General features: G+C 35.5%; 1 protein-coding gene across 2 annotated transcripts in view; it reads right to left on the reverse strand.

Moving 5' to 3' along the window:
- Positions 1 to 20752, reverse strand: part of TRIM37 (tripartite motif containing 37) — a 125272-nt gene that overhangs the window by 92219 nt on the left and 12301 nt on the right. For both annotated transcript variants that reach the window (XM_059906360.1, XM_059906359.1), the window contains exons 4-9: positions 19275 to 19391; positions 17255 to 17342; positions 15723 to 15845; positions 13927 to 14050; positions 12993 to 13060; positions 2046 to 2170 (exon numbers count right to left, since the gene is read on the reverse strand). In XM_059906360.1, the coding sequence (XP_059762343.1) occupies positions 2046 to 2170; positions 12993 to 13060; positions 13927 to 14050; positions 15723 to 15845; positions 17255 to 17342; positions 19275 to 19391 (645 nt within the window). The remainder of the gene's footprint in view (positions 1 to 2045; positions 2171 to 12992; positions 13061 to 13926; positions 14051 to 15722; positions 15846 to 17254; positions 17343 to 19274; positions 19392 to 20752) is intronic.

Raw genomic sequence — 20752 nt, forward strand, 5'->3', positions numbered from 1 at the left:
AAGCTTAGAAACAATCACCACTGCTTTGCACATCTAAACTTTGGTCTGTAATTTAATGTCCATAAATGCTAGCCTTTCTTTCTTCTTTTTTTTATGTATGTATGTATGTATGTATGTATTTATTTATTTATGGCTGCGCTGGGTCTTCGTTACTTCACGCGGGCTTTCTCTAGTTGCCGCAAGCGGGGGCTACTCTTCGTTGTGGTGCACAGGCTTCTCATTGCAGTGGCTTCTCTTGTTGTGGAGCATGGGCTCTAGGTGCACGGGCTTCAGTAGTTGTGGCTCCCAGGCTCAGTAGTTGTGGCGCACAGGCTTAGTTGCTCCGCAGCACGTGGGATCTTCCCGGACCAGGGCTCGAACCCGTGTCCCCTGCACTGGCAGGAGGATTCTTAACCACTGCGCCACCAGGGAAGCCCCTAGCCTTTCTTATTTGGCCCTCTTTTCTTTGCTGATCAATGAATCAACAGATGGAACACCTGCTTCCTCTATGCTGCAAATCATAAGCTAAGTTTCTAATAAAAATTACAGTTAAGTTATAAGGCAAGTTTTCCAGTAAGACAGTAAGGTTTACTAGAGAGGGAGAGGGCCCTAAGGTGACCTTTTCCCAGGGATATCTCCTTAATTATCAGACTTTTATTTATTTATTTTTGGTGGTTTTTTCTTTATTGACGTGCCTCCTACCTCCCCCATCCCAACCCCAGTTTCAGTCCCTTCCATCTATACCCAAAAAAGCAGGTAGTGAAAGGAAGGTATAATTGGGGTTCTGAGTCCCTTGGGCAATTAGAAAGAAAAAAGAAATCAAAATAGGGACTTCCCTGGTGGCACAGTGGTTAAGAATCTGCCGGCCAGTGCAGGGGACACGGGTTCAAGCCCTGGTCCGGGAAGATCCCACGTGCTGCGGAGCAACTAACCCTGTGCACCACAACTACTGAGCCTGTGTTCTAGAGCCCATGAGCCACAACTACTGAGCCCGCGTGCCATGACGACTGAAGCCCGCACACCTAGAGCTCGAGCTCCACAAGAGAAGCTACCACAATGAGAAGCCCACACACTGCAACGAAGAGTAGTCCCCGCTCGCCGCAATTAGAGAAAGCCCGCACGCAGCAACGAAGACCCAACACAGCCAAAAAAAAAAAAAATAATAAGATAAGCAAATAAATAAATTTAAAAAAAAAAGAAATCAAAATAATCACTGGATGTGACAGAGACTGACACTCAAGAAGTCAAGCAGAGGGACTTCCCTGGTGGTCTGGTGGCTAAGACTCCTCGCTCCCAATGCAGGGTGTCCGGGTTTGATCCCTGGTCAGGCCACTAGACCCCCACATGCCGCAACAGAAGATCCCACATGCCACAATGAAGATCCCACGTGCGGCAACTAAGACCTGGCGCAGTCAAATAAATAAATAAATTTTTTTTTAAAAAAAAAGAAGTCAAGCAGAGTTGCCTGCCTGATAACCTGTTGCAAGCAGTATCAGTATAGGAGTTTACCTCTATCAATGGTACCCAAACTTTACTGCAGAGTTACTTGAGGTGCTCAAGATTCATTTTCTAGATACCATCTCCAAAGACTGTCAGGGAACAGACCTGAGAATCTTCATTTTGGAACAACACTCCTGCTGGCTCTGATACAGGAGATCCATGTACCCTATTCTGAACTGTAAAACCCTTATCTTCATATATGGTATTTATATCAAAACTCATTTCATTCCACTGGTGATGGATAGAGTAATTCAGAAAACGTATCTTCAAAACTGAAATGGCTGACCACACTATTAAAGAGGCAGCCTTGGAGTATTAATGAATATCCTTAGTTGACTCAAATCTATTTAACAAGAGCAAATACCCAGCCCTTTTATTAATATTCAGTGCTTGAATAAAATATAGATATTGTATCTGGTTTGTTAATTCACAAATGAAGACTTACCTTATTGGTCAGAGAGAACTACCTGAGTTCTAGTTGTCAGCAATAGCTTTCTTTTGAAACAAGTATACGCATTTGCACATAAACTTCAAAAGAAAATGAAGTAAAAAAAAATGTGTCGTACCTGGTAAAGTCTGGTGGAACAGGAGTGGTAACAAAGGACGCCATGGGCTTTCGATGAACTTGCTGAAACATCATGAGGATCTCTGAGCTCTTAGATATCAACTCACTCTTACTACAAGATCGCAACTGTTTGAGGAAAAGAACTGTCTGAATAAAAAAAATTACTATGCATTGGCACCCCCAAAATCCTTAATAAAGAAGGAAAATGGAAATTATTCTGGTTATATACTGAAAAAACTGAGATAAAGAAAAATATTGGGTTGGCTAAAAGTTTCGTTCAGTTTTTTCTGTAAGATGGCTGTAGTAGCACTTGTCTTTAACCTCATTCAAAACAGTTTTGTTAGATTGTATGCGACAGCTGTCATATCAGGGTGCATTTAAAGAAAGATTTCTCAAAATTGGTGAATTTTTGTGTAGCCATTTTAATACTGAAGATGGAAGAAGAAAAGCAACATTTTCGGCATATTATGCTTTATTATTTCAAGAAAGGTAAAAACGCAACCAAAATGAAAAAAAAGATTTGTGCAGCATATGGAGAAGGTGCTGTGACTGATTGAATGTGTCAAAAGTGGTTTGCAAAGTTTCGTGCTAGAGATTTCTCGCTGGACAATGCTCCACGGTCGGGTAGGTGAGTTGAAGTTGATAGCGGTCAAATCGAGACATTAATTGAGAACAATCGACGTTATACCATGCAGGAGATAGCCAACACACTCAAAATATCCAAATCAAGTGTTGAAAATCCTATGCACCAGCTTGGTTATGTTCATTGCTTTGATGTTTGGGTTCCACATAAGTGAAAAAAGCCTTCTTGACCGTATTTCCACATGCGATTCTCTACTTAAACGTAATGAAAACATTCCGTTTTTAAAACAAATTATGACAGGCAACGAAAAGTGGATACTGCACAATAATGTGGAACAGAACAGATCATGGGGCAAGCAAAATGAACCACCACCAACCACACCAAAGACCGGTCTTCATCCAAAGAAGGTGATGTGTATATGGTGGGACTGGCAGGGAGTCCTCTATTATGAGCTCCTTCTGGAAAACCAAATAATTAATTCCAACAAGTACTGCTCCCAATTAGACCAACTGAAAGCAGCACTCGACAAAAAGCGTCAACAGAAAACGCATAATCTTCCATCAGGATAACGCAAGTCCACGTGTTTCTTTGATGACCAGACAAAAACTGTTACAGCTTGGCTGGGAATTTCTGATTCATCTGCTGTATTCAACAGACACTGCACCTTCAGATTTCCATGTATTTAGGTCTTTACAAAATTCTTTTAATGGAAAAAATTTCAACTCCCTGGAAAACTGTAAAAGGTACCTGGAACAGTTCTTTGCTCAAAAAGATAAAAAGTTTTCAGAAGACGGAATTATGAAGTTGTCTGAAATATGGCAGAAGGTAGTGGAACAAAAGGGTGAATACGTTGTTCAATAAAGTTCTAGGTGAAAATGAAAAATGTGTCTTTTATTTTTACTTAAAAACCGAAGGCACTTTTTGGCCAACACAACAGCTTCTTTCAAAGTGGGTTTGAAAGTTAAGAATCTAGGTTTATTAATTTCCATTATAACAGTAAAGTTATTGAGTAAATGTATTTGATTTTAATGTATTTTTCTCTCCTTGTATATTAGCATAAATCCAATTCTAAGCAACTACAAATGTATTTTAGACTGGTACAGTGAAGCCATTATGTATATAAATGAACAAACACCTAAAAGTCAACGACCTTCAAACAAGGATTTCTCAAATTGCACTCCAGGGAACAGAGAAATGTAACGACCTAACACACAGAAAAAAGCCTTAACCTCTATCAATCTAGGAAACATTAAGTTATACCAAAGGTAAAAAGTGAGAAATCCAACTTTAGCAAAATAAGCATGGTAGTTAAAAGACTACTGATTTTGTACTCAAGACAACCAGTTTGAAGTCCTAGTCCTGCCACACACCAATTATGTGGCTCAGAGTCTGTTAACGTGTAAAACTGGAATAATATCTACCGCTGCTTGCTCTGCTGGTTTGTTAGATCAAGCATGAAGCTGTACGTGAGACTGCTTTGTAAACTGCTATGGGCTGAATCGTGTCCCCACCCCAAACTCATTTGTCCCAGTCCCAACCACCAGTACCTCATAGTGTAACTATATTTGGAGATAAGCCCTTCAGAGGACAAAACGATAAGGCAGCCATCTGCAAGCCGGAGAGAGAGGTCTCAGGGAAAACCAAACTGCCAATACTTTGATCTTGGACTACCAGCCTCCAGAACACTGAGAAAATAAATTTCTGTTGTTTAAGCCTCTCAGTCTGTGGTGTTTTGTTACGGAAGCCCTAGCAAATTAATACACTATCAAGTGCCATACAAATGATATTCATAAAACCCACTACAACAGGGTTTATGTCTTTTAAAAGATAGTTGCTTATAGCTCACCAAGAATAACAATATAACATAACTGGTATCATATGATAAATACCAAAATTTATACTTTCATTCAAATATTTATTGAATGCATACTATGTGTATCCCTCCTTGACCTTATTTCCTCCAAAGGTAGACTTTTAAATAGATACCTTTAATAAAGTTAAGGTAGTTCCTTTTACTCTTAGTTTGCTGAATAATTTGGCCATGAATGAGGATCAAATATAACTGAATGTTATTTTAAAAATTAATATTATTCTATTCATTTCTACTTATATGTTCATGTGGTTTTGCCCTTTAATCTCTTGAGTTACAATCAAGAGATTTTTCGGATAATGAAACATTCCTTTCATTCCTTTGATTAACCCTACCAAGTCTTGCTTTCTTATTTTGTTTTAGTAAGTATCCTACTAATTTTGATTTGTCAGTATTTTAAGATTATGGTATTTATGTTTGTAATAGAGTTGGGCTTTAATTTCGTTTTCTTATAGTGTTCTTATTCTGACTGGTTATTAACATTACATCAAAGACTGAGATGTTAGCTTTGGTACATTTTGTATTCTTTAAGGAAAAAAAAGTGCTTATGATAGATAACAGATATTTAAAGATCTGGTAAAAATTTTCCATTAGTCTGGATCTGATGTTTTTTGATGTCTTTTGACAATATACTTCCAATATAATTTACGTAATGTTTCTTAGTTTAAATTATATTCTTTCTTAAGTCATTTTCGGTAATTACAATTTCCTGGAAAAGTATCTTCTTCATGTAGATTCTACCTGAATAAAGTTGCTCATTTTTGTAAAGCACATAGAATAGTGCCTGGTATATAGTAAATGCTATATCCATACTTACTTTTTAAAATATTTTTCTTATTTAAATTTCTACTATATTTGTAGTAATGTCCCATTTTTTTTCCCAATATACTGTCGGACATTTTCTTCATTTTTCTTAATCAACCTTGTTAGAGTATCTTCTATTAAATTAATTTCTTCAAAGATCCAATACTGGGTATGTTGATCCTCTCAACTATTTCATGGCACTCTCTTTTGTTATTTCATCACTACCTCTGTGATTTCCTTCCATTTTATGCTTCTATACCATTGTTCTTTTTCTGTCTTTTTTCACTTATTCATAATTTCTTAAACTGCATTTTAGACTAAAAGTTTCCTTCTAAATATCCTTTAGCTACATCTGACTATTTTAATAATTTATCATTTCAATGGCAATGTCCTCCTTCACTCAAGAACTATGTAGATATTTAACATATATTTAAATGCATACTTATATACATATATGTAAATTTTTAAACTGTGTTTTTGCTTTTGATGTCTATCTTAATTATACTGTGGTCACAGAACATGTTGTTTATATAAGCTTCTTAAATTTCTCCAGAATTCTATATACCTTAGTATGTGACAAAATGTTGAAACTGTTCCATGTGGACTTAAAAAGAATATATATTCTTCAGCTTGGGATTCAGAATTCCACATATACCTTTTAAATAAAGCTCTCAATTTTCTTTTTCAAAGATCTTCTATTCTTACAATCTTCTGTTAGTTGGAACTATTAGTTTATCAGATTTAAATAAAATAATTTATTTTTAATCACTCACTAAAGATAGTAATTTTATGAAAATCTTATAATTCTGTCAGCATCTGCATTATATATAATGAATTTATGTTTTTGGAACACAAAATCATAACTGTCCTATCTTCCTAAGGTAGACTGTTCCCTTTTTATCACTAGTAATATTTTCACTTTAAATTTCTCATCATTCTCTAGATCTGTCTTAAGAAGTTCATCATGGGATTTTTAAAACTTCGACTTAATCCATTTACATTTATTTTTATTACTGATGTCAGTGTCATCCACTAATGACAATACACAAAATCCAAAAAAATACTCAACCCAAAAACAACCAAAAAAAAAAAAAAAAAGGAACAAAGAGCAGGTGGAACAAACAGCAAGATATTAGACTCAAACTTCACCTTATAAGTGAACACACTAAACATCCCAGTTAAAAGTCAAAGATTGTCAGACTGAATTAAAAAAACTAGAGCCAATTGTATGCTGCCTACAAAACACACACACTTTAAATATTTAGGAAAAAATTTATTAAAAATAAAATGACAAAATAAGATATGACATAGTAATACTAGTTAAAAGAAAGCTAAAATGGCTTTTTGACATCAAATAAACTAGATTTCAAAGCAAACAGAAGGTCTTTCACACTGATAATGGAAACAATTCATCAAGAGAATATAACAGTCCTTGGACTTCCCTGGTGGCACAGTGGTTAAGAATCCACTTGCCAATGCAGGGGACATGGGTTTGAGCCCTGGTCCGGGAAGATCCCACATACCGTGGAGCAACTAAGCCCGTGTGCCACAACTACTGAGCCTGCGCTCTAGAGCCTGCGAGCCACAACTGCTGAACCCTCGTGCCACAACTACTGAAGCCCGCATGCCTAGAGCCCATGCTCCACAACAAGAGAAGTCACTGCAATGAGAAGCACGCCCACCGCAAGGAAGAGTAGCCCCCACTTGCCACAACAAGAGAAAGCCCACACACAACAACAAAGACCCAATGCAGCCAAAAATAAATAAGTAAAATAAATAAATTAAAAAAAAAAAAGAGAGAGAATGTAACAGTCCTAGATGTTTATGCCCCTACTAGTATGGCTTCAAAATTTATGAAGTTGGGGAATTCCCTGGTGGTTCAGTGGTTAAGACTCCACACTCCCAATGCAGGGGGCTTGGATTTGATGCCTGGTCAGGGAACTAGATCCTGCATGCTGCAACTAAAAGATCCCATGTGCCACAACTAAGACCTGGCGCAGCCAAATAAATAAATAAATATTTTTAAAAAACAAACAAACAAAACCCAAAATATATTAAGCAAAACCCAATAGAACTGCAAGAAAGAGACAAATCCATAATTATTGCTGAAAATTTCAATACCCCTCTCTCAATAATTGATAAAACAAGGAGACAGAAGATTCACAAGCATATAGTAGACTTGACATCATCATCAACCAACTTGACCTGACATTATAGACTATCAGAAAAATCCCCAAATATTTGGAAACTACTTGAGTCAAAGAAGTCACAAGGGATATAAGAATGTATTTCAAACAGAAAGGTCTCAAATCAATAACCCCAGCTTCCATCCTAAGATTTTAGAAAAAAAAGAGCAAATGAAACTCAAACTAAGCAAAAGAAAGAAAATAATTAAATCAAAATAAAACTCAATAAAAAAGAAAGAAAAACAACAGAAAAAACCAAAACCAAAACCAAAACCAAAACCTAGTTGAGAAGATCAACAAAAATCAATATCCTCTAACCAGACTGATCAGGGAAAAAGAAGACACAAATTACCAATGTCAAGAGAGAAGTGACATCATTGCATTCTACAAATGTTAAAAGGATAATAAGGGAATTTTATTAATTTTATGCCAATAAATTTAGCAGATTCAAATAAAATGGAATAATTACTTGAAAGACACAAACTACCAAAGCTCACTCAAGAAGAAGTAGGCAGGGACTTCCCTGGTGGCACAGTGGTTAAGAATCCGCCTGCCAATGCAGGGGACACAGGTTCGAGCCCTGGTCTGGGAAGATCCCACGTGCCGCGGAGCAACTAAGCCCCTGTGCCACAACTACTGAGCCTGGACTCTAGAGCCCGAGAGCCACAACTACTGAAGCCCGTATGCCTAAAGCCCGTGCTCCGCAACAAGAGAAGCCACCACAATGAGAAGCCCTCACACCACAACAAAGAGTAGCCCCCGCTCGCCACAACTAGAGAAAGCCCGCATGCAGCAACGAAGACCCAATGCAGCCAAAAATAAATGAATGAATTAAAAAAAGAAGAAGAAGTAGTAGGCAATATGAACTGCCCTGTATCTAATTTTTTTTTTTTTTTTGGTTGCACTGCACAGCATGTAAGATCTTAGTTCCCTGATCAGGGAATGAACCTGTGCCCCCTGCAGAAGAAGCACAGAGTCTTAACAACTGGACTGCCAGGGAAGTCCCAAGAACTGCCCTGTATCTATTAAAGAAACTGAAAACTTTTTGTTTTCCTTCTTTCTTTCCACAAAGAAAACAAGGCCCTAATGGCTTCATTGGTGTATTCTATCAAACATCTAAGGAAGAAACATTATCAGTTCTACACAACTTCTTCCAAAATACTGAAGAGGGCATAATTTAAAGCTCATTCTTTAAGGCCAGCATTACTCTGATAACAAAGCCAGACAACAATTCTTTGAGAAAAGAAAACTATAGTCTAATATCCCTCATGCACAGAAGTGCAAAAATCTTAAACAAAATTTTAGTTAATCAAATCCAGTAATATATTAAAAGGACAATACATCAATCAACTTAGGGTTTTTATCCCAGGATAAAAGTTGCTTTAATATTTTTCTTAAATGTTCATCTACTTTAAGAACTAAAAAGAAAAACCATATGATCATCTCAATACATGCAGAAAAACAATTTGACAAAATCCAACATTCAATCCTCATGAAAACTCTCATCAAACGGAATAGAAACGAATTCCTAAACCTGATGAAGGACATCCACAATAAACCCACAGCTAACATCATACTTAAATCAACATTATACGAGAAGTTCTGGGCAGTAACACCTAACAAGAAATAAAAGGCAGGGCTTCCCTGGTGGCGCAGTGGTTAAGAATCTGCCTGCCAATGCAGGGGACACGGGTTCGAGCCCTGGTCTGGGAAGATCCCACATGCTGCGGAGCGACTAAGCCCGTGAGCCACAACTACAGAGCCTGCGCGTCTGGAGCCTGTGCTCCGCAACGGGAGAGGTCGCGACGGTGAGAGGCCCGCGCACCGCGATGAAGAGTGGCCCCCGCTCGCCGCAACTGGAGAAAGCCCTCGCACAGAAACGAAGACCCAACACAGCCAAAAATAAAATATAAATAAATAAATAAATTTATATTAAAAAAAAAAAAGAAATAAACGGCAGACAGATGAGAAAAAAATCTGTCTTGGACTTCCATGGTAGTCCACCGGCTAAGACTCCGCGCTCCAAATGCAGGCGGCCCGGGTTCAATCCCTGGTCAGGGAACTAAATCCCACATGCCGCAACTAAGAGTTCACATGCCACAACTGAAGATCCCGTGTGCCGCAACTAAGACCCGGCAGCCAAATAAATAAATAAATAGAAACAGAAAGACAAGAAAGGAAGGAAAGGAGGAAGGAAGGGAGGAAGAGGGGAAGGGGGAGGTAGGGAAGGAGGAAGGAAGGGAGGGAGGGAGGGAGGGAGGAAGGGAGGGAGGGAGGAAGGAAATCTGTCTTTATTCAGAGATGACATGACTATCTGCAGGCAATCCAATGAATCTACAAGATAGCCACTAGAACTAATAAATGAATTTAGCAAAATTGCAGGATACAAGATCAATATACAAAAATCAATTGTATAGATACAAGTCAGAAATTGGAATTTTTAAAAAACATCCTTTATTATAATATCAAAAATTCTGAAATACTGAATAAATCTGACAAAAGATGTGAAAAACTTGTACCTTGAAAGCTACAAAATACTGCTGAAATAGTCTTCTTCATGAAATGAAGACTCAGTATTGCTAAAATGTCACATCTCCCTAAATTATCTATAGATACCATGTAATTCTAATCAAAACCCCAAAACTTTTTTTGGCAGAAATTAATAAGCTGATTCTAAAGTTCATATGAAGATGCAAAGGATCTGGAATAACAAAAAACAACTCTATAAAAAGGAAGAGCAAAGTTGGAGAGCTAACACTGCCTTTTATTATAAAGCAACAATGATCAAAACAGTGCAGTAGTGACATAAAATAAATCAATAGACAATGTGTTTATGGACTAAGTTTTGAAAAAGATGCAAAGGCAATTCAGTGAAGAAAGGCTAGTCTTCAACAAATGGTGCTGGAACAACTAGATAGCCATATATAAAAAACAAAAACAAAAAGACTACCTTGGATCCATACCTCACATACAAAAATGCACCAGGGACTTCCCTGGTGGTCCAGTGGTTAAGACTCCGCACTCCCAATGCAGGGAGCCTGGGTTTGATCCCTGGTCAGGGAACTATATCCTTCATGCCACAACTAAAAGATCCTGAATACCACAACTAAGACTTGGTGCAGCTAAATAAATAAATTTTTTTAAAAAAGGATCAAAATGGATCATATGCCTAAATATAAAACCTAACACTACAAAGTTTCTAGAAGAAAACACAGGAGAAAATCTTTGTCACCTTGGGTTAGGTAAAGATTTCTTAGCTATGACAGCAAAAGAACAAATTGATAACTTACACTTCATCAAAATTTAAAAACTTCCTTTTAAAAGACACTTTCAAGAGAATGAAAAGACAAGCCATAGACTTGAAGAAAATCTTTGCAAAGTACCTATCTAATAAAGGACTTCTATCCAGTTTTTTTATAAAGAACTCTCAAAACTCAGTAAGAAAACAAACAAGTCAATAAAATGATGGGCAAAAGATCTGAACAACAACAAAGAAAAAGATCTGAACAGACACCTCAACAAAGAAGATATATGGATGGCAAATAAGTTCAAGAAAGGATGCTTAGCATCATTAGGTGTAAGGCAAATGCAAATTAAAATCATAATGAAATATTATTACACTCTTATGAGAACAGCTAAAATTAAAGATTGACTATATCATGTGTTAGCAAGGATGTGGAGGAACTGGCACCCTCAAAGACTACTGATGGAAATATAAATGGTACAATATCTTTGGGAAAACAGACAGCATTTATTGAAAACCTTATCATGTATCTACCACTCTATCTTAGGAGGACCCAAGAGAAAAGGAAATATATGTCCATGTATAGATTTGTAAATGAATGCTCACTGCCACTTTATTTGTAAAACCCAAAACCAGAAAGCAAACCAAATGACCATAAACAGTTGAATGGAAAAACAAATTGTGGTGTATACATACAATGGAATACTACTCAGCAATTAAAAAGGAAACAACTATTGATATATGAATGAACTGCAAAATAATTCTGCTAAGTAAAAGAAGTCAGACATAAAACAAGTATATAATGTGTATGATTCCAATTACATAAAATGCTAGAAAAGGCAAAATTATCTATAATGACAGAAAGGAGATAGGGGGTTGCCTAGAGAGGGAAGTGTTGGGAGAAGCAGAAGGAGAATTTATAAAGAGGCACAAAAAATTCTGGAGGAAAAAAGTCACTACTTTGACTATGGTGATGGTTTCACAGGTGTATACATTTGTCAAACCTTATCAAATTACACACTTTAAATACATGCAGCTTATTTTTTGTCAGTTATCCTTCAATAAAGCTGTTAAAAGAAAAAAAAAGTGCACAGATCCCCAGATCCCACCCCTACTCCACTTATAGCTGGTTTAAATTTGTCCTATCACTCCAGCAGAAGGCTGCTAGTTTATTCTCTGGAAGGGATAAAATAAAATCTCTGGACTAGGAGAACAACATGCACAATTAAGAATGGGAATACTGGGGAATTCCCTGGCAGTCCAGTGGTTAGGACTCCGAGCTTTCACCACCGAGGGCTCTGGTTGGGGAACTGAGATCCCGCAAGCCATGCAGCACGGTCAAAAAAAATACTGAAGAGAAAAACAACAATATATAAATACTTATGTACTGAACTCTAACAGCCAAACTATCAACCAAATGTAAAGACTGAATAAAAATATTTTCAGACATGCAGTCTCGAAAAATTTATTCTGATTACCCTTTCATGAAAGCCACAGAGTAAGTGTGATACCAAAACAAACGTGTAAATCAAGAGCATGGAAGCCATGGAAATCAGGAAACGTGGGATTCAACCCAAGAAAGAAATGAAGGGGATCCCCAGGATGATAATTAAGAGAACAACTGCATGAGAGAGCTGTGTATCAGGCATAGAGAGGAATTCGAGAATTCCAAAAACCAAATTCAAGATAGAAAAAATTATCAAATATTTATGTGACACTATACATTTTATTTATTCATTCACTATGTACTTTATTCCCACCTACCCTGAATCTAAATTATAAACTCTTTGAGGATTTTTTTGCCATTGTGTCCACTGTTGTGTTCCAAAGCACCTAAAGCAATGCCTGCTATCTATTTGGTATGTAATAAAAATTTCCTTAATAAATAAAAATGCTAATTTTACCCTAAGAATCATTATGTGTAAGTAATTGGCAATAATATTCTATCTCGAAGTCACCACTTAAGTCACAATGTCAGAAGATTTTAATCTTTTAAAGATTTACAGATTCCTATTGGCTATTATTCCCAGTAAAAATAATTGTTTTTTGCAAAAACAAAATTAGTATTATTTTATCTAGTTCCCATACATGATGGAGAAACCTTGAATCAGCTGATTCCTATTTCATAAAAATCCCTAGTATAGCACACAGATCCCCAGATCTTTTGATCTTATATAATGTCAAAAAACAAAAAAACTTTTAAAGTACATGAACAGAAAAAGGATAAAGACTTTATCTCATTTCATTTAATATTTCATCACCTGGTGCTCTACTTCCTGAAGTAAGGATTCCAACAGTTCTGTTTCTTGTGTCAGAGATGTCTTCTGACCTATTTAAAAAATAGCAGAAGACCAACACTCAGGCTTCTTACTGGTTCAAGAATGAAATTAAATTTCATTGAACATATTCAATAACAAGGAATCAATCTCAAGTAAACAAAACTTCTTCATTACAGCTACCCTAAAAAATTTTTCCAGAGTTTTAATTATAGTAGCTTTGACAAGAGGATTTCAGAACCAACCCTAACTACAGTTACAGACAAAGGACAATGCAGGTCTATTAAATACTTCTAAGAAATATACAGTGACAGTATACTTTGTAATGAAATTAACATTATTGCTTCTTCTAAAGGAATATAAAGCTATAGAAAACTAACATTTTTAATCAATCAACTATTCTAAAATAATTCTTCCCCCCAAATTTAAATGCAGCCTAAAAAGAAGAATGTAGTAAGTGGGCCATTTGTTTATATTAAATGTCAGCAAGAGGTATGTGCTTTGAACATAATAGGAACCTGTAAAAAAGAATGTCCAGAGAGGAAAACAGTCTCAAAGAAGTTGGAAACACAGAGGGATAAAGGAATTATTGTTACAGAAATTATTATTATAGAGAAGGAAGAAAGAAACTGTTTTACATGACAAAAAAACAAAACAAAACAAAAAAAAGATAGGCACGCTTGCCAAATCAGACCACCTACTTTGCAAATCACAAAGTCTGAAGAGCTGGAAGCATATCCCATGAAGTTAGCAGAAGTTATATCAATTTGATGTAATGTTAATTGATACAGAGGAACAATTAACAGGTAGAACTTCTATTTTTTAAAGCAATCTTTTCCTAGCCTATAATAACTCACCAACCACTGAACTTCAAGGAGGTTCAAAGCACCATGTACACAAGCAGCATAGAAAAACTCACCCATCAGTGTTATAAGCTTATTCTTCAGCTGTGTGTCTAACCGTGCAATCATCATCTCCACTGCATTTCTAATTTCCCGAACACGCTCATCTTTTGCATTTCTTACAGCTTCGACATTTCTTTCCTAGAAGATAAACAGGTAAAAAAAATTTTAGGACTCCTCTGGTGGTGCAGTGATTATGAAACCGCCTGCCAATGCAGGGGACACGGGTTTGATCCCTAGTCTGGGAAGATCCCACATGCCACAGAGCAACTAAGCCCGTGTGCCACAACTACTGAACCTGTGTTCTAGAGCCCGCGAGCCACAACTACTGAGCCTGCGTGCCACAACTAGTGAAGCCCGCGCGCCTAGAGCTCGTGCTCCGCAACAAGAGAAGCCATTGCAATGAGAAGCCCGCACACTGTAATGAAGAGTAGCCGCTCGCCGCAACTCGAGACGGCCCATGCACAGCAACAAAGACCCAGCCAAAAATAAATTTATATAAAAAAAAATTTTAATTGAAGAATTTTTTAAATGGAAGTAAATAGACACTAATGCAATCACTGCAATTATTCTTAAAGTCAGTTGAATTCCTGAAACTCAGAAAAAAATTCTTAAACAATTAAAGCATAATAAAGTACACAATATTTTAACAGTTAAACAGAAAGATATGTAATTACAAAAAAAACTGTTCTAGGTAACACATACAAAACACATACTCAAAGCCCCAATCATATAGGAAACCACTGTTCAAACCCAAAAAATTATACTAAAGCCAGTTCACATCACACAAAACTCTAAAACAAATGAAAAATTTGAAAAACCACATCTACTCCAATTTACAAAGTTTTAAATATTTTTCAGAACCAAAGAAAGAAAAAAATAGGGTTTTTAAAGATTGCAGAGTACATAGTTTTTTTAATAGCATACTACCAAAAATAAAAAGCAATCTTTCCTATACTTACTATTATTATAAGCACAAGCAGTGAAAATCTCAAACTAGAACAACCTCCCTAATGCCCAAATTAAAAGGCTGTCAAGAGAAAATAATAGAAAAAAAAGGTAACTAAACGAAGGCCAAATAGAAGCCATTCAACTTGTTTATATTCCAAAATGAGTTTGTGTAGCATACATGTAACTCAAAAACATTATTTTCTGTATAAAGAATGTTATAAATGATGATCTCGATCTTGATTCCTACATGAGTAAAATAAAGACAACATCTTGAGTTAGGAATGGTCTGCAAACCTCAGGAATAACTGTCATTCTGGTAACTTTAAACAAAATATATTCCAAAAGTATATTAAGTACTTAAATGTTTGATGCTTATTACATTTTCCCATAGAAATAATATTACAAATGGTAAATAGCTCACCAGAGCTCTTTGACCCATACAGTATCTAAAGAGTAGTGTTAAATATTACTCTGAATTCTTCAGTTTTAATTCAGGACATCAGAAATAGTTCATTCCCTGGTAGCAGAAACTCTCCCAAAGAATGAATGACTTAATGACTGTAAAAGTCAATACTGATTCTGTTTAGGAGTCAATTACTGACTATGTAACAAACAGGCTTATTTAACTCATTCACTGATTCTCTATTTCTGCATAAGAGGAGGCAATTCTCTGGCTCCAACTTCAGAACAGACAAGGGGTTTGGATGCAAATTCCTCAGCTAGTTTGAAGTTGGTGAGAACAATTATAAATATATCTTATCAAAATTTCAAATCTTGAGTTCAACATCTGATTGATTTATATTATAAAAAATATATATTATAGACTATAAAAGGGATAATGATCTTTCAGTAGTAGTCTTACCACTTCTTGAACTAAGCTGATCAGTTCCATGAGACGCCGACGAAGTTTGGCTACCTCTTCATTCACTTTAGTAACATGCTGCTCATAAATTTCCGCCAAAGGTTTAAAGGTATGTCCACCATGCTATTTAAAGTAATGAGTAGTTTTTGAACATTTTCATATATCTCATCTGCATTTACATTCCTTCCTTAACATGGATACTAATGGATACTAATAAACTGGTAAATAATTTCAAATGAATTTTATCTTTTGGCTGCCTTTATTTTGTTAAAACAGCCCAGAGTTTGCTTAAAATCGCTTCACCCATATAGGAAATCCTTCAAGATTTTAGATAACGGACTTAAGCAAAATGTTTACTTATCTAGACGTCTTCACTCATTAGAAAGAAGCAAAATCCTTAATAATGGCCCAAACCACCTGACAACCTAATTTGTCACTCTTCTTTTGGTCAGTACTAGCCTTCTTCCATGACCTCAAACCTCTTCCCACAGCCCTTTGCAAAAGAAACGCCTTATTCAAAAATAATTCTCTTTCATCCACCCTGTCCAAATTCTCCACCCACTTAACTCCTACTCAATCCTTTGGAGCTTAACTCAGGGTCGGGTCCCGTGGTTATTCACTCTCATCAGCACTGTATAATTATTCCTAATATTTATCACAACAGTAATTAAGTACAGATCTAGTTGTTTGATATCTGCCATGTTCATCTCTGAACCCCCAGTCTCTAGCACAAATGAATAAATTAGAAAGGTACTTGAGGAAGAAAGATTAAAAAAAAAAAAAAATCCTAAGAACTAGATGTCTGCATTCATATTGTTTCACAAATGTCTATAAAGTTTTTGTTCCATTTTAAAGAAACTAAAATTGGAAATCACAGCCAGGATATCAGATCAACTGATATGAGTAGACATTTTACAGGTTTTCAATTAAAATAAAATATTTATGTAAGGGATGCACATCATACATCAAAATCCCCAACAAAAGAAAAAAAAAAAAAAGGTCATGAAGAACGTAGGGGTAAGACGGGAATAAAGACACAGACCTACTAGAGAATGGACTTGAGGATATGGGGAGGGGGAAGGGTAAGCTGTGACAAAGTGAGAGTGGCATGGACATATGTACACTATCAAACGTAAAATAGATAGCTAGTGGGAAGCAGCCGCATAGCACAGGGAGATCAGCTCGGTGCTTTGCGACCACCTAGAGGGGTGGGATAGGGAGGGTGGGAGGGAGGGAGACGCAAGAGGGAAAAGATATGGGAACATATGTATATGTATAACTGATTCACTTTGTTATAAAGCAGAAACTAACACACCATTGTAAAGCAATTATACTCCAATAAAGATGGAAAAAAAAAAAGAAGTTTCTCTGGAATAAGAGAAGGTACAATACCTTCTGCTATAAAGCAGATACATTTAATTTTCATTCTATAAACAGAGTAAAATGATATTACTTTCTATCTAAATCAAACAAATATTTCAGTGTTTTCTACATTCTAATTAAAAATAATATGCTGAATTTGTTCCGCTTACCATTCCTCCCCAAAGTGCACACTGATGGCAGATACACTTCTTACAAGTCCAGCAAAATACACTAAGTTTTTCATGGTGATTTTCACATCTATACATTATGAAAAAAAAGTACAGTTATAAATTAAATAAATTTAAAAACTGGAACACAGTTACCGCAACAAATTCCTAAGTTTGGGCAAACAGGTCAGTCAATTTTAAATGACTATATCTCAGGAAATATAAAATGTACTCCATGGCTTCTGTGAATTAAGCTGAACAATTACATGTAGAGACAATTTTTTTTTAAGTATTGTTTTCATCCATCTATAAGGACTTTAAAATCACATGAAAAATGCAGACTAGTTTCTATTTAAAGTACAAAGATAACATCATTTCTGAGAAACTGTATAGACGATAAATTCTATCCTATTACTACATTTTGGGCAAATCAGATTATGTGTCCATGCCTACATGAGCATGTATGCGTGCACACTTTTTCTACATGTGACCAAAGTCAACAATAACCAAGACACAGGTGATTAATTGCACAATACCAGATCCTCATTAGAAATGAACAATTCAATTTTAAAAAGTTTTCCCTTAAACTGAATAACCACAAGCAAAAGAATAAAGTTGGACATGGTTATTAATTGAATTGTGTGCCCCCAAATTCCTACGTTGAAGCCCTAATGTAATTGTATTTGGAGTTAGGGCCTTTAAGGAGGTAATGAAGGTTAAATGAAATCACAGGGGTGGAGGCCTACCCAATAGGACTGGTGTCCTTACAAGAAGAGAAAGAGACAGCAGGAGTGTGCACTCACAAAGAAAAGGCCACGTGAGGATGGAGTGAGAAGTAGCTATATCCTTGTCAAGGACAGAGGCCTCACCAGAAACCAACCCTGACAATACCTTGACCTTGGACTACCAGCCTCTGAAACCATAAGAAAATAAATTTTGTTGTTTAAGCCACCCAGCCTGTGGTATTCTGTTATGGCAGCCCTAGTAGTTAAATACCTTTAAGTTAAATACCTTTAACTTATACCATATTAAAAAAGTAACTTAAAATAGATCAAAGACCTAAACATAAGACCTAAAATGATAAAACTCTTAAAAGAAAACACAGGGGAAAAGCTTCATGATACTGGATTTGGCAATGATTTCTTGGATATGACACCAAAAGCACACACAACAAAAGTAAAAATAGATAAACTGGACTATATCAAAATTAACAACTTCTGTACATTAAAGGACACAATAAACAGAGAAAAAGGGCAATCTATGGAATGGGAGAAAATAGGAACAGAAAGTAAAATGGTGGGAAATAGGAAATTATTGTTTAATGAATTGAGAGCTTCAGATTTGCAAAATGAAAAAATTCTGGAGATTTGCTGTACAACAACATGCATACACTTAACACTACTGAACTGTATACTTAAAAATGGTTACGATAGTAAATATTATGTTTCTTTTGCCACAATTTAAAAAATTGTTTCTCTTGCCTATAAAGGGGACACACTGTTGCAATTTTAAAAAGCTTTTCACTGATAAATCACACTGAGCTTACAGAAAATACCTAAATAGGTCGACATTTTATATTTCTCATTTATAAGTAATCTGAATATCCAATAGGAAATTAATAAAGCATGAAGAAACAGCATATTAGATACTGTCTCATTTAGCATGATTTCCACACTACCGAATATAGAATATAGCTTTTACAAATAGGAAATTTATCAGAACCATTATTACTCAATGGCTTATATATAGGCACCTTTAGCAAACCCAAGGGGGGGCCAGTAGGCATCAAGAAGCAAAGAAGAGAGATTAGTAATTAGCAAATTGTGGCAGTTCTAATCTTTTATGAGAGGCTTTAATAAAAGAAGTGAGAGTTAGAAGGGTTTTTCCAAATAGAGACACCCACGCCATGCCAGAAGAAAATTGTCTTAGTGTTCACCTACGAAGCTTAAACTTTCAATAATGTCATTAAAATACTATGTGGCACAATCTATGAAACACCTGAACAAAGAAACTAAGGACATACTTGTCCTTTTCATTTTCTTCATGTTTGGTGAGACTGCAGAGTTGAAGAGTATCAAGCTGCTGTGTTACTTCTTCTGCCCAACGACAGTTTACTAGTTCTCGTAGCTGGAGTGGAGCACTGGAGAGAAAATATACATACATATACTCTCAGTCAGGAATTTGAGATCATTTTCTAAAACACATTTCAAAGGTAAATACTGAGGTGACAAATGTGTTAACTCAATGGGGGGAATCCTTTCACAATGTATATGTGTATCAAACTATCACATTTTATACTTTAAATACCTTACAATTCTGTCAATTATACCTCAACAAAGCTGGAAAAAAAAAAGGAAATTATAAATCAAGAAAAAATAAACACTCCTCAAAATAGGGCTCACAATCATATTCATACCATATTACTATCAAAATAGTAACAAAGACACAATGAAAAGTATGGTTTGTAACTTATTTTTACAATAATGTATCATTTACAAAAAAACTGAATAAAAAAATTAGCAATTCAGATTACAGACTGAATTCTTAATTCCTTGGTCTAAAGCTATACTCTCCAAAATGACAGCCACTACTCATATGTGACTATTTAAATTAAAAATTCAAATTAGTTAAAAAAAAGAAAATTTCATTATAGTTACACTAGGCTTACTTCAAGTGCTCTACTGCCACAGTTGACAGCAAGGCTATAGAACATTTCCATCACACAGAAAGTTCTATTTGATACTGCTGATCTTCTTAAAAGTCAGTATGAAAAATGTGAACAGTACATGAAGAAAAATGGGCAAAAGATATGAAGTAGTTTAAGAAAAAAAGAAATTATAAATGGCTAAAAATGTTTTAATAGATGTTCAGTTTCAATCATTTTTTAAAAAAGTAGATTAAAAACGAGATACCATTTTTCACTTAGCAGAATGACAAAAAAATAAAATGATTGGTAATACCCAGTGTTGGCAAGAATGTGAGGAAGAAGCATTTTCAATATCTATTATTAGGAACATAAAATGGTAAAAAACCGTTCCCTTCAATGCAATCTGGCATCATTTGAAATAACCGAAAATGGAAACAACCTAAATGTCTCTCAATATAAGCTTAAAAAAAAAAAAAAAATCAATGTATAATCTTACAGGGGATTATTATTCAAACACTGATTTTAAATGACATATATGTACATATGATCAATAAAGGCACCACCATATTTTACATGGAAAAAAAAAAAAGCAAAATAATATTACATCATTTGTGCTTTTTAAGAAAACATTTATATGTATACATCAGTACATATATAGAAAAATGTCTAGAAGAACAGGTACCCAAACCTAACACTAACAATTTCTTCTGAAAGTGTTAAAGCATGAAAAAATCAAGTCGGGTATCAGAATCAGAAGCCTTTTTATTACTATCTGGATTTTTTTTTTAACAGAAACTTTATTTTTTTTTTAGTTATAAAAGGTAAGTTAAGAAGTTACACAATGATTTTCCAAA

The sequence above is a fragment of the Balaenoptera ricei genome, chromosome 20 (genome assembly GCF_028023285.1).
Source record: "Balaenoptera ricei isolate mBalRic1 chromosome 20, mBalRic1.hap2, whole genome shotgun sequence".
In the NCBI taxonomy this organism is placed as follows: Eukaryota; Metazoa; Chordata; class Mammalia; order Artiodactyla; family Balaenopteridae; genus Balaenoptera; species Balaenoptera ricei.